This window comes from Ranitomeya variabilis, chromosome 6 (genome assembly GCF_051348905.1).
Source record: "Ranitomeya variabilis isolate aRanVar5 chromosome 6, aRanVar5.hap1, whole genome shotgun sequence".
NCBI classification, from domain to species: Eukaryota; Metazoa; Chordata; class Amphibia; order Anura; family Dendrobatidae; genus Ranitomeya; species Ranitomeya variabilis.
This window is the reverse complement of record NC_135237.1, coordinates 216,759,619-216,772,232: the sequence shown is the minus strand read 5'-3', so window position 1 is coordinate 216,772,232 and position 12,614 is coordinate 216,759,619. Positions and strand designations below refer to the sequence as shown.

General features: G+C 43.6%; 1 protein-coding gene across 6 annotated transcripts in view; it reads right to left on the bottom strand.

Annotated features, from left to right (window-relative positions):
* RECK (reversion inducing cysteine rich protein with kazal motifs) overlaps positions 1 to 12,614 on the bottom strand; it is a 1,181,658-nt gene that overhangs the window by 311,027 nt on the left and 858,017 nt on the right. For all 6 annotated transcript variants that reach the window (XM_077269439.1, XM_077269433.1, XM_077269437.1 and 3 more), the window contains one exon: positions 94 to 273. In XM_077269439.1, coding sequence (XP_077125554.1) covers positions 94 to 273 — 180 coding nt within the window. The remainder of the gene's footprint in view (positions 1 to 93; positions 274 to 12,614) is intronic.

The window sequence follows — 12,614 nt, the reverse complement described above, 5'->3', positions numbered from 1 at the left end:
ATAGATATTGTAAAAACTATTTGATAGAAATATTAGAATTGCTACATTGTATATCTGATATTAAGTGTAAAAGATAACTTGTATTACACGTACTTCTTTGTTGCCCACCAACATTGCACGATATCTGATCAACACAATTAATTTCCATGCAGGATTCCAATGCTCCACTTTGCCTACAAGCACAGATCTTATAGCAGCCCACTTTCCCTGATGGAACTTGGATGAGTTCTCCTTGCCGGACAAGGAAGTCAGATGCTTCTCCCAACTTACAACCTATGTGAAAAAATATACATAAGAAAACTGAAAAGTTAATACTTTGTGATAACACAAAATTCCAAAATAGTTTCATTCACAAAACAACATACGAGAATTATGAAGAGGTACAGTACATATGATACTTTGTGAAAATCATCATCAATTCAGATTCATTTTTAATATTAGTCATTTTTCACTTAGGGTTTGTTCACACGGGGTGGTCATAATGTTACTGCTATATGACTTCAGTGTGTGAATATACTGTATTTTTATGAAACCTACAAATAAACAATGACTCTCTAGAAAATTAACAATATATGCAGTAAGACACAGGACCCTGCAGAGTCAAGCAACACAACTGACTTCTAACCACTACAAGAAATTAGTCGTTTGCTTGGAAAGGAAAGAGCAAGAAACAAGTTTTGTAGAGTAATATCTATAAAGCCATAAAACTTAAAAGGTGCGTTCACCATTTGTCAACCTCAGTTTATTCAACTAAGGACCCCATCTAATATATAAAGCTGAATGTGTATGTGTGTATGTGTGTATGTCCGGGATTGGCATCTGCACCGTCGCAGCTACAGCCACAAAATTTTGCACAGTCACACGTCTGCACCCTGAGAGCGTCATAGGCTATGTTGTGAGGCGAAATTTTAACCCCGCGCTTTCCAATTCACCAAACAATTTTGCCCCTGTCTACATAATGGGGAAAAAGTGAAAGGAAAAGTGTTGGAGGCAAATTGACAGCTGCCAAATGTGAACAAGGGGGACTTAAAGAATGAGAGCGATGGCGCCAAAGAGTATATACCATACAGTTGCTAAGGTGGGCCCCCGATATGGGATACTCACCACACACGGGGATATGAACACAAACACAAAATGTGCCACACACTACCACCTGCTTGAACACATATACCACCCTCAGCACACATCTCACCACACATACACCAACCTCGCCACATAAAAGACGAAACACAAAAGTCACCACTCAAAACTCACCACTCGCAAAATTCGCCACATGCAAAACTCGCCACATGCAAAACTAGGCTCACGCAAAACTAGCCACACGTGCAAAACTCACCTCCTGGAAAACTCGCCACACACAAAACTTGCACACGTGGAAAAATTGCCACATGCACAAAAGTTGCAACACATGCAAAAGTTGCCTCACACAAAACTTGCACATACTCAAAACGCACCACACATAAAACTCGCCACGCACAAAACTCGCCATGCGCAAAACTTGCACACAACTTGCTACATTAACCTGTCACATGCAATTCGACACACAAATAGTTGCTACACACATGTTGCCACACAAAACTCATCTCGCAAAAGTTGCTACATGCATGTTGCCACACGCAACATACTATATACTGGGAAGATGACACACAGGAATATACTATATACAGGAGCAGATGACACACAGGTATATACTATATACAGGAGGAGATGACTTACAGGTATATACTATATACAGGAAGAGATGACTTACAGGTATATACTATATACAGGAGGAGATGACATACAGGTATATACTATATATAGGAGGAGATGACTTACAGGTATATACTATATACAGGAGGAGATGACTTACAGATATATACAATATACAGGAGGAGATGACATACAGCAGGTATATACTATTTACAGGGGAGATGACATACAGGTATATACGATATACAGGAGATGACATACAGGTATATACGATATACAGATGACATACAGGTGTATACTATATATAAGGGAGATGACAAACATGTATATACTGAGGGGAAAATGAGAAGTGTGAGGTGAAAATGAGAGGTGTGAGGTGAAAATGAAAAGGTGTGAGTGCACAATGAGAGGAGTGAGGGAAAATAGTTGAGTAATTGGAAAATGACAGATGTGAGGTCGAAATAACAAGTGTTAGGGGGAAAGAGAGGAGTAAGGGGGGAATGAGAGGAATGAGGGGGAAAATAAGAGGAGTGAGGGGGAAAATGAAAGTTGTGAGGGAGAAAATGAGAGATGTGAGGGGGAAAATGAAAGATGTGAGGGGGAAAATGAGAGGCGTGATGGGAAAATAAGAGAAGTGAGGTGCTATAACTAACCACAGATATTTACTATGCCCAGGCAACGCCGGGCTGTTCAGCTAGTATAAAATAAAGCCAGAATGCACTCACCTTCTGCTTCAGCACCATTCCAGTGATGTCAGCGCCGCTGTTCCTAGAGAGTGAGATGACACTGATTCATGTGCCACATGCCAGCTGAAGGCAATGAGCCTTTACTATTTCATCAGAGTGAATGTCCACCCTGACAGAGTATTGCTAAGCTGCAGCCAAATAGTGGCCATCCATTTTTGCAGCCTTCACATGACACAGCAATGTCACATCACACCACGGAAACAGCAGTGGCAACATTGCTGGAATGGCAGTAGGAAATGAGTATACACTGTTTTTATTTTATATTAAGTCCTGAATTGATTAAAGTAGTGGACAACACCTTTAAATTTTCTTTCACTCTTATAGACTACATTTCTTTGTTGGATCATATAAACATATAAAAACATATATTTATTTAGAATAATTAGAAAAAAGCTCTTTTGCCTATATAATTCTATCAAATAATTATTGTGGCACCCTATGATATTTTTTGATCCTTTTAGACCATCAATCTAATGCAGGCCAGCACAACATACAGCTTGCGGGTGGCATGTGGCCCTCCTAAAGATGTGTGGCCCGCAGAGAATCGGCAGACTCTGGTTCTCACTTCAATATTTGTTCAATTATATTTGCGTCTTTTAGACACAAATACAGTTGAACACTTTGGCACCAGGACTTGGACAGAGCAGAGGAGCGCTTGTCAGCCCCTGCTGTTATGATCCGGTGACTTTGGAGCCACATGAACTTTCTCTGGAGTAGGTGGAAACTGTACTGACCGCAAAACCAAAACTAACACCTCAACTAGAAGTAGCCGTGGGGTGTGCCTAACAAACCCTAGACACCTCGACACAGCCGGAGGACTAAATACCCCTATAGATAGAAATAGGAATACTACCTTGCCTCAGAGCAGAACCCCAAAGGATAGGCAGCCCCCCACGAATATTGACTGTGAGTAGGAGAGGAAAGACACACGCAGGCAGAAAACAGGATTCAGCAAAAGAGGCCACTCTAGCTAAATAGGGAAAGATAGGACAGAATACTAAGCGGTCAGTATTAAAACCCTTCCAAAAATATCCACAGCCGATAATACAAAAAGCTCCACAATCTAACTAAAGACATGGAATGTATATCTGCCACTACAGAGAATCCAACAAGACTGAGAAAATACTGACACAATCTAAGCTGGACAAAAAAACACTGAATAGCACAGAATTATTAAGCACACAGCATGTGTGCCACAGAAACAAAACCAGACTATCTTTGCTGATTTGGCAGAAGGCAGAAGGAACCAAACCAGGACCAAAACCTCCCAACAACCATGGACAACTGGCAAGGACTAATGAATCCTGCATGCCTAAATACCCCAGTCAGAACTGCAATCAGCAGATACACCTGACCAGGACTGCAACTCAGGGGCAACTGCATTACCACCTACAACCACCGGAGGGAGCCCAAAAGCAGAATTCACAACAGTTCCCCCCCTTGAGGAGGGGTCACTGAACCCTCACCAGAGCCCCCAGGCCGATCAGGACGAGCCAGATGAAAAGCATGAACCAAATCAGCAGCATGGACATCAGAGGCAAAAACCCAAGAATTATCCTCCTGGCCATAACCCTTCCATTTGACAAGATACTGAAGTCTCCGCCTCGAAAAACGAGAATCCAAAATCTTCTCAACCACATACTCCAACTCCCCATCAACCAACACAGGGGCCGGAGGATCAACAGAGGAAACAACAGGTACCACATATTTCCGCAATAAAGATCTATGGAAGACATTATGGATAGCAAAAGAGGCCGGAAGCGCCAATCGAAAAGACACCGGATTAATAATCCCAGAAATCCTATAAGGACAAATAAAACCGAGGCTTAAACTTAGGAGAAGAAACCTTCATAGGAACATGACGGGAAAACAACCAGACCAGATCCCCAACCTGAAGCCGGGAACCAACACACCGACGACGGTTAGCAAAACGTTGAGCCTCCTCCTGAGACAACACCAAATTGTCCACCACATGAGCCCAAATCTGCTGCAACCTGTCAACCACCGAATCCACACCAGGACAGTCAGAAGGCTCAACCTGCCCAGAAGAAAAACGAGGATGAAAACCAAAATTACAAAAAAAAGGCGAAACCAAAGTAGCCGAACTAGCCCGATTATTAAGGGCAAACTCGGCCAATGGCAAAAACAACCCACTAGCACAGGAACAACAAGGCTTGGCCCGCGCACAAGTCCCACAGGACTGCACAAAAGAACGCACATCACGTGATAAAGAAGGCCACCAAAAGGACCTACCAACCAAGTCTCTGGTACCAAAAATACCAGGATGACCAGCCAACACAGAACAGTGAACCTCAGATATCACTCTACTAGTCCATCTGTCAGGAACAAACAGTTTCCCCATTGGACAACGATCAGGTCTGTCAGCCTGAAATTCCTGAAGAACCCGTCGTAAATCAGGGGAAATAGCAGAAAGAACCACCCCTTCTTTCAAAATGCCGACCGGTTCAAGGACCTCAGGAGAATCAGGCAAAAAACTCCTAGAAAGGGCATCAGCCTTAATATTCTTGGAACCCGGAAGATACGAGACCACAAAATCAAAGCGGGAAAAAAACAAGGACCATCGAGCCTGTCTAGGATTCACCTGCTTGGCAGACTCGAGGTAAATCAAATTCTTATGATCGGTCAAGACCACAATACGGTGCTTAGCTCCCTCAAGCCAATGTCGCCACTCCTCAAATGCCCACTTCATAGCCAACAACTCCCGATTGCCGACATCATAATTGCGTTCAGCAGGCGAAAATTTATGGGAAAAGAATGCACACGGTTTCGTCAAGGAACCAACATGATCCCTCTGGGACAAAACGGCCCCTGTGCCAATCTCAGAAGTGTCAATCTCAACCTGAAACAGAAGGGAAACATCCGGTTGGCGCAATACCGGAGCAGAAGTAAATCGACGTTTAAGCTCCTGAAAGGCAGAAACAGCCGCAGAGGACCAATTCGCCACATCAGCGCCTTTTTTCGTCAAATCGGTCAAGGGTTTAACCATGCTGGAAAAGTTAGCAATGAAACGGCGATAAAAATTAGCAAAGCCCAAAAATTTCTGAAGGCTCTTTACGGACGTGGGTTGAATCCAATCATGAATGGCCTGAACCTTAACCGGATCCATCTCAATAGATGAAGGAGAAAAAATAAAACCCAAAAAAGAAACCTTCTGCACCCCAAAGAGACACTTAGACCCCTTCACAAACAAAGCATTGTCACGAAGGATCTGAAATACCATCCTGACCTGTTCCACATGAGATTCACAATCATCAGAAAAAAATCAAAATATCGTCCAAATATACAATCAAGAATTTATCAATATAAGTCCGGAAGATATCATGCATGAAAGATTGAAAAACAGATGGAGCATTAGTGAGCCCGAACGGCATCACAAGGTATTCAAAATGGCCTTCGGGCGTATTGAACGCAGTTTTCCATTCATCACCCTGCTTAATACGAACAAGATTATACGCCCCCCGAAGGTCAATCTTCGTAAAACAACTAGCCCCCTTAATCCTAGCAAACAAATCGGAAAGCAAAGGTAAAGGGTACTGAAACTTGACCGTGATCTTATTCAAGAGGCGATAATCAATACAGGGTCTCAAGGAGCCATCCTTCTTAGCAACAAAAAAAATCCCGCTCCCATCGGTGAAGAAGATGGCCGAATATGCCCTTTCTCCAAAGACTCCTTAACATAACTCCGCATAGCGGTATGTTCAGGCACAGACAGGTTGAAGAGTCGGCCCTTAGGAAACTTACAGCCTGGAATCAAATAAATAGCACAATCACAGTCCCTGTGCGGTGGAAGAGAACTGGACTTGGACTCATCGACTACATCCTGAAAATCAGACAAAAACTCTGGAATTTCGGAAGAGGAAGAAGAGGAGATGGACATTAAAGGAACATCATTATGAACCCCCTGACAACCCCAACTAGTCACAGACATAGACTTCCAATCCAACACAGGATTATGTACCTGCAACCACGGAAAACCCAACACGATAGCATCATGTAAATTATGCAATACCAGAAATCGACAATCTTCCTGATGGGCTGGCGCCATGCGCATGGTCACCTGTGTCCAAAACTGGGGCTTATTTTTAGCCAAAGGTGTAGCATCAATGCCCCTTAAAGGAATAAGGTTCTGCAAGGGCTGCAAGGGGAAACCACAACGCCTGGCAAACTCGAGGTCCATTAAGTTCAAAGCGGTGCCTGAATCCACAAACGTCAAGACAGAAAATTATGACAATGATCAGATCAAGGACACCGATAACAGAAATTTAGGTTGTACAGTACTGATGGTAAATGAACTAGCGATCCTCTTTGTCCGTTTAGGGCAGACTGAAAGGACATGAGAAGCGTCGCCACAATAATAACACAACCTATTCTGACGTCTGAGTCCTTGTCGTTCTGTCCTAGACAGAATCCTATCACACTGCATTGGCTCAGGACTCTGCTCTGAGGACAACGCCACAGCACGCACAGTTCTGCGCTCCCGCAAGCGCCGATCAATCTGAATGGCCAAAGACATAGAATCACTCAGACCGACAGGCGTGGGAAACCCCACCATAACATCTTTAACGGATTCAGAAAGACCCTTTCTGAAAATTGCAGCCAAAGCATCATCATTCCATTTAGTCAACACAGACCATTTTCTAAATTTCTGACAATACAATTCTGCCGCCTCTTGACCCTGAGATAGGGCCAACAAGGTCTTCTCCACTTGATCCACAGAATTAGGTTCATCATATAATAGTCCTAAAGCCTGAAAAAAGGAATCTACATTAAGCAAAGCCGGATTCCCAGATTCCAGGGAAAATGCCCAATCCTGTGGATCACCACGCAGCAGGGAAATGACGATTTTAACCTGCTGAATAGAATCCCCAGAGGATCGAGGTCTCAAAGCAAAAAACAGTTTACAGTTGTTTTTAAAACTCAAAAATTTGGACCTGTCACCAAAAAATAAATCAGGAGTAGAAATCTTCGGCTCTAAAACAGGAGTCTGAACAATATAATCAGAAATTTCCTGTACCCTAGCAGCAAGCTGGTCTACATGAGAAGCTAATTCCTGAACATCCATGCTAACACAAGACTCCTTAGCCACCCAGAGAAAAAGAGGGAAGAAAAAGCAAAGCAAACTGCAGAAAAAAAAATGCCGATCTCCTTTTTTTTCCCCCGCATTTACAGTGGGGCGGTGCAGTCTCTCAGTCTATCAACAGTGCACACACACACACAGCAAAGTGCATGTGATGCACACAAGCAATGGCATGTGTCATTGGCTGTGTATCTCACATGTCCTTGCCCTATAAGAACCAGCCATTTTCCCCCGTCGCCACCATTTCCTCACTGCCGGAGCTTAGTGTTAGACGGCACCGCTGCTGCTGTGGGCACTATACAGTATAAGAGTGTGAATTACGAGCAAATTGGCAGTTAGATAGAGAGAGGTTTAGGGAGTCGGGACTAGTTGTAATATCAGCCCTTTTCAGGGTAGGTTACAGCAGTTCATAGCACTTTTTGCCAGGCAGGTCTGTGACAGTGCTGTGCAAGTGTTTGTCACAGCATTTGGTGTAATCTAGCTCAGCCAATCCTTTTGGGCTAGTAGTATTGTCTGGTAGTCATCTGAGTAGCCCGCCTGTGAAGCTAGCTACACCGCCTGTGTATCTAATAATTTTTTACTGCATCTAACCCAGTAAATCGTTTTGGGCTTAGTAGCAGTGTCTGCTCGTCAGCAGAGTAGCCCGCCTGTGAAGCTAGCTACCCCGCCTGTGTATCTAATAATTTTTACTGCATCTAACCCAGTAAATTGTTTTGGGCTTAGTAGCAGTGTCTGCACGTCAGCGGAGTAGCCCGCCTATGAAGCTAGCAACACCACCTGTGTATCTAATCATTTATTACTGCATCTAACCCAGTAAATCATTTTGGGTCTAGTAGCAGTGTCTGCACGTCAGCGGAGTAGCCCGCCTGTGAAGCTAGCTACACCACCTGTGTATCTAATAATTTTTTACTGCATCTAACCCAATAAATCGTTTTGGGCTAGTACCACAGTTTGGCCACTCAGCTCTGCTCGGTTTCCATCCATCGTTTTTTGTGCCAATAACTACAACTTGCCATTTAGTTAAGCACCAAAATTAGTGGCAATGTCAGTATTTCAGGTTTTCCAAGTCACCTTGTGAATGATCTTGCCCTTTGTTAAGATGGAGTTTGCTGTTTTTGCCTGCCCTACTTCCTGTTCGTTTGTTTAAAACCCGGATCAGGTATCAGCTTCTTGCTGGAGTATTCTGCTTCCGGTCCCCTTCAGCCCAGCTGCTTGTTCTATTGTGCTTCTACCCATGGCTCTGGACATTCTCTAGGTATGTAAGCTACACTCTCTAAGTTATCTTTAGTTTGTTGACTTTGGAACTTAACCCTTAGTTCACTCCTCCTGGTAAGAACTCTGTTTCTGAACTGTGTTTTTGAACTATGTTGCTAGACTGTGTTTTGCTACTTAATCCTTCATTTACTCCCCCCGGTGGGAGCTGCTGGAGTCTACACCAGTATAATACTTTAATATGAACTTGTTTCTGGACTTACCCATGTGTATGCCACAACTGAGATCAACTTGAGAACTAGTTTCTGGACTTACCCGTATTCATGCCACACCTGGGATTAACCTATGGACTTGTTCTGGACTTCCCTGTGTTTTCTACATACCTGGATTTTACTCTTTCTGCACCGACAGTGTTTTGGATCTGCACCAGGTCACCTGTCACACTCACTTTTTGAGCACCTTGCCGAGGACTCTGCCTTAAGAACTCTGCTGATTTGCTGTATATGTTTAAAGGACTTGTTTCATTACAGGTCACTGTTGGCAATCAGTATATTGTTTTGGGTGTTATTGCTGTGGTACAAATACACTATTTGCACTAAAGAAACCCGTCTGTGTCTGTTCATTGCCCCACGCTACCAGAATCCTCGAGTTCCTACAATAGTATTACAGGCAAAAGGCCTGCTGCTGGTGGAAAGGGAAAAAAAGGTTGTGTCTGTGGGGTAGGTGGTAAAGCAACAGTAACATCTGCAGAAGAAAGACCATCTTCCAGCCAAAGTAAGATTTCTATTTCTTTTCGTGGACAATCTGATATGATCCCTTTCTTACGACCATCACTACGAGCAACGCTACAAATTCCAGATGAGGCACAAAAAGAGCAGGTGCTTGAATAGATATCAAGTGCTGCTTCAAGTGGGCTCTCCTCCACCTCAACATCACAAATACTCCAGTCCTCAGAGGTGTCACTCCAATCACATTTGCTTCCTCACAGCTCCCAAGTCTCCAGCCGCCCATCTGAGCATGGGGTAACACAGACGGTTGAGTCTGCAGAGCTGTTTACTCATACAGCCTAGGAATCAGAGGTCTGCTCCAGAGCTTCTGTGAATCCAGACGAGGAAATTATCTGCACTGATGCCCAGAATTTTTGTGAGTCGGATCCAGGCCCAGATGAAGAAGGTTCTGAGGATAATGTAGACCCTCGTTCCCAAACTGTAACTCCTGTTGGTGGAGACAATGAGGAAGATGATGATGAGACTGAGATACCTGATTGAAACGAAAACTTGACTTTTCGGTCAGGGCAGGAAGAGGTTGGCACGGAGGACGACGGGTCTGAGAACACAGAGGGCGATGATGATGAGGTTGGAGACCCCACTCACTGTCAACCCACAGTCCGCCAGTCCATGATGTCAGCAGAGGAGGAGGAGGATGCTAGTGACGACGAGGTTAGGTTGTGCCTTCCTGGACAGAGAGGGAGTACTGGAAGCATGTCAACAACTGCATCCTCAACCACAACTATGCCTCTGAGCACAAGTCGTGGTGCCTCTCCAGGTCACATGGGCTCTAAGGCTACGTTCACATTTGCGGTGTGCGCCGCAGCGTCGTCGCCGCACCAAAACGCATGCGGCGTGCGGCCCTATCTTTAACATTGGGGCCGCATGGCGCCGCATGTACATGCGTTGTCATGCGTTTTGGTGCGTTGTACGCCGCATGCGGCGTTAGGGCGCACCTGTCAGGGCGCAGCAAACGCAACATGTTGCATTTTTTGGGCGGCGCAGACTTTGGAAAAAACGCATGCGTCGTGTTTGCGTTGTGTTTGCGTCGTCGATGCGGCTTTTTTCCCATTGACTTGTATTGACAACGCAGACGACGCAAGTACTTGCGTCGTGGTGCGTTGTACGACGCATGCGTTTTCCAATAAAAAATGCAAAACATTGTCTAGACTTTTGTCTAGACAAAAAAAAAACACTATATATATATAAAAAAAAAGGGGTTTGGCATTGTCTTTCACAAGGCTATTCACTACAGACAAGACTGAGAGGAGAATCTGCTTTCCAAACCTGTAAGTATATATTTCTCTTTGCATATTTTTTATTCTGTGTGTTATTTTTTGATTTGGATTTAAAATTTGTGCAATGTTTGGTCTGTGCTATTGTACGGTTATGGCACTGTGGGTTGTTAGTGAAAAATTGTGTTTTTTAATCTTGTTTTGATGTACTTCTGGCGTTATATGATGGCGTTTATTGTCACCGGCCTTGCTTGGTTTTGGATTGGTTTTATGGATTTGGGGTTGTTCTGGTGTCATGCGGTTGTTCAATGTCTTTAAATTTGGCAGATTTTTATGTTAAATTACTGGTGCATGTCTTTTTCTGGTTTCTATTGTTGGGGTTAACCGTATGGCGTTTTCTTGGCTCATGTCTTGCTGTGTTTTATGCTGTTGGCATTTTTTTTTCTTTCCTTGAGTGTCTTTTCTTTCTGGTGGGGGGGCTACATTTATGATGTTTCATTTGCATTGTATTGTTCTGTGCTGCTATGCCATTCTATTTTCAATTGTATTTTCCCTTTTTTTTTTTTTTTTTTTTAACTGATGGTTTTATGTCGTTTTCCCTATGGCTTCCGTATGTATCTCCTTTCTTGAATGTTTCCATTGAGAAGTGTGTAGTATGGCCTCTTTTTTTTTTTTTTTTTTTTTTTAGTTGGGGGCCTTTTTTTTTAAATTTATTGTGTTTTCTTTTCATTTGGACTATGTTTTATCTTTTGGGTTGCTGTATATTGTAACAGCGGTTGTCCCGTAATGTTTATTGCTTATTATCTAGAATGTTATTTAGCGCCTTTTTCTGATGTATTTTGGTGGATGTCACCAGATGGTGTTGTTTTGGATTATGTCTTGTTGTAATTGTAAATTATGGCGTTCATTAGTTTGCTTATTTCATTGTGCCTTTTTTTTTCCTGTAGAAATTTTTAGGTGTCTATTTTTTCTGAATTTTATTTGGGTCTATTCTTGTATTGTTTCTTCGATTGTGTTCTCTTGCAATGTATGGCGTTGTGGTGTCGCTTTTTGAGTTTGCATTGTCCTATCAGTCAACAGTCATTTGTGGTTGTTTTAATGTTTTGGGCCTATTTTATTGTATGTGGCATTGGATGTAATTTTTTGCTCATTTTTTCCATTGCAGAACAAACTTGCAAGAATGCCAAGTTCTTCGGAGCATAGCCAATCGGCGCGGGGGAGTGCGGTGAGTAATTATGTCTAGTTGCTTACAATTCGCTGCCATTTGTAGCATTGACAATAATTTTTGTATACAATTTTTCCAGGCTTCTTCAAGTGAGGGGGAAGACGGTCAGCGGGAGCAGAGAGATCGGGGCCAAGATGTGGCGTCAGGCCGGCGAGTGAGTATTTTTTTTCTTTATTTTTTTTTTTTTTTCAGTAGCATCCTGCTGTGAGGAACATTACATTTGAGGAGCATCCTGCTTTCACTAGGGATGTTTACTAAGCTTAGGCCCCCGTCACACATAGCGAGATCGCTAGCGAGATCGCTGCTGAGTCACTAGTTTTGTGACGCAACAGCGACCTCAGTAGCGATCTCGCTATGTGTGACACGTACCAGCGATCAGGCCCCTGCTGTGAGATCGCTGGCCGTGTTGGAATGGCCTGGGCCGTTTTTTGGTCGTTGAGGTCCCGCTGACATCGCTGAATCGGTGTGTGTGACACCGATCCAGCGATGTCTTCACTGGTAACCAGGGTAAACATCGGGTTACTAAGCGCAGGGCCGCGCTTAGTAACCCGATGTTTACCCTGGTTACCCGGATGCTGCAGGGGGACTTCGGCATCGTTGAAGACAGTTTCAACGATGCTGAATTCGGTCCCCTGATCG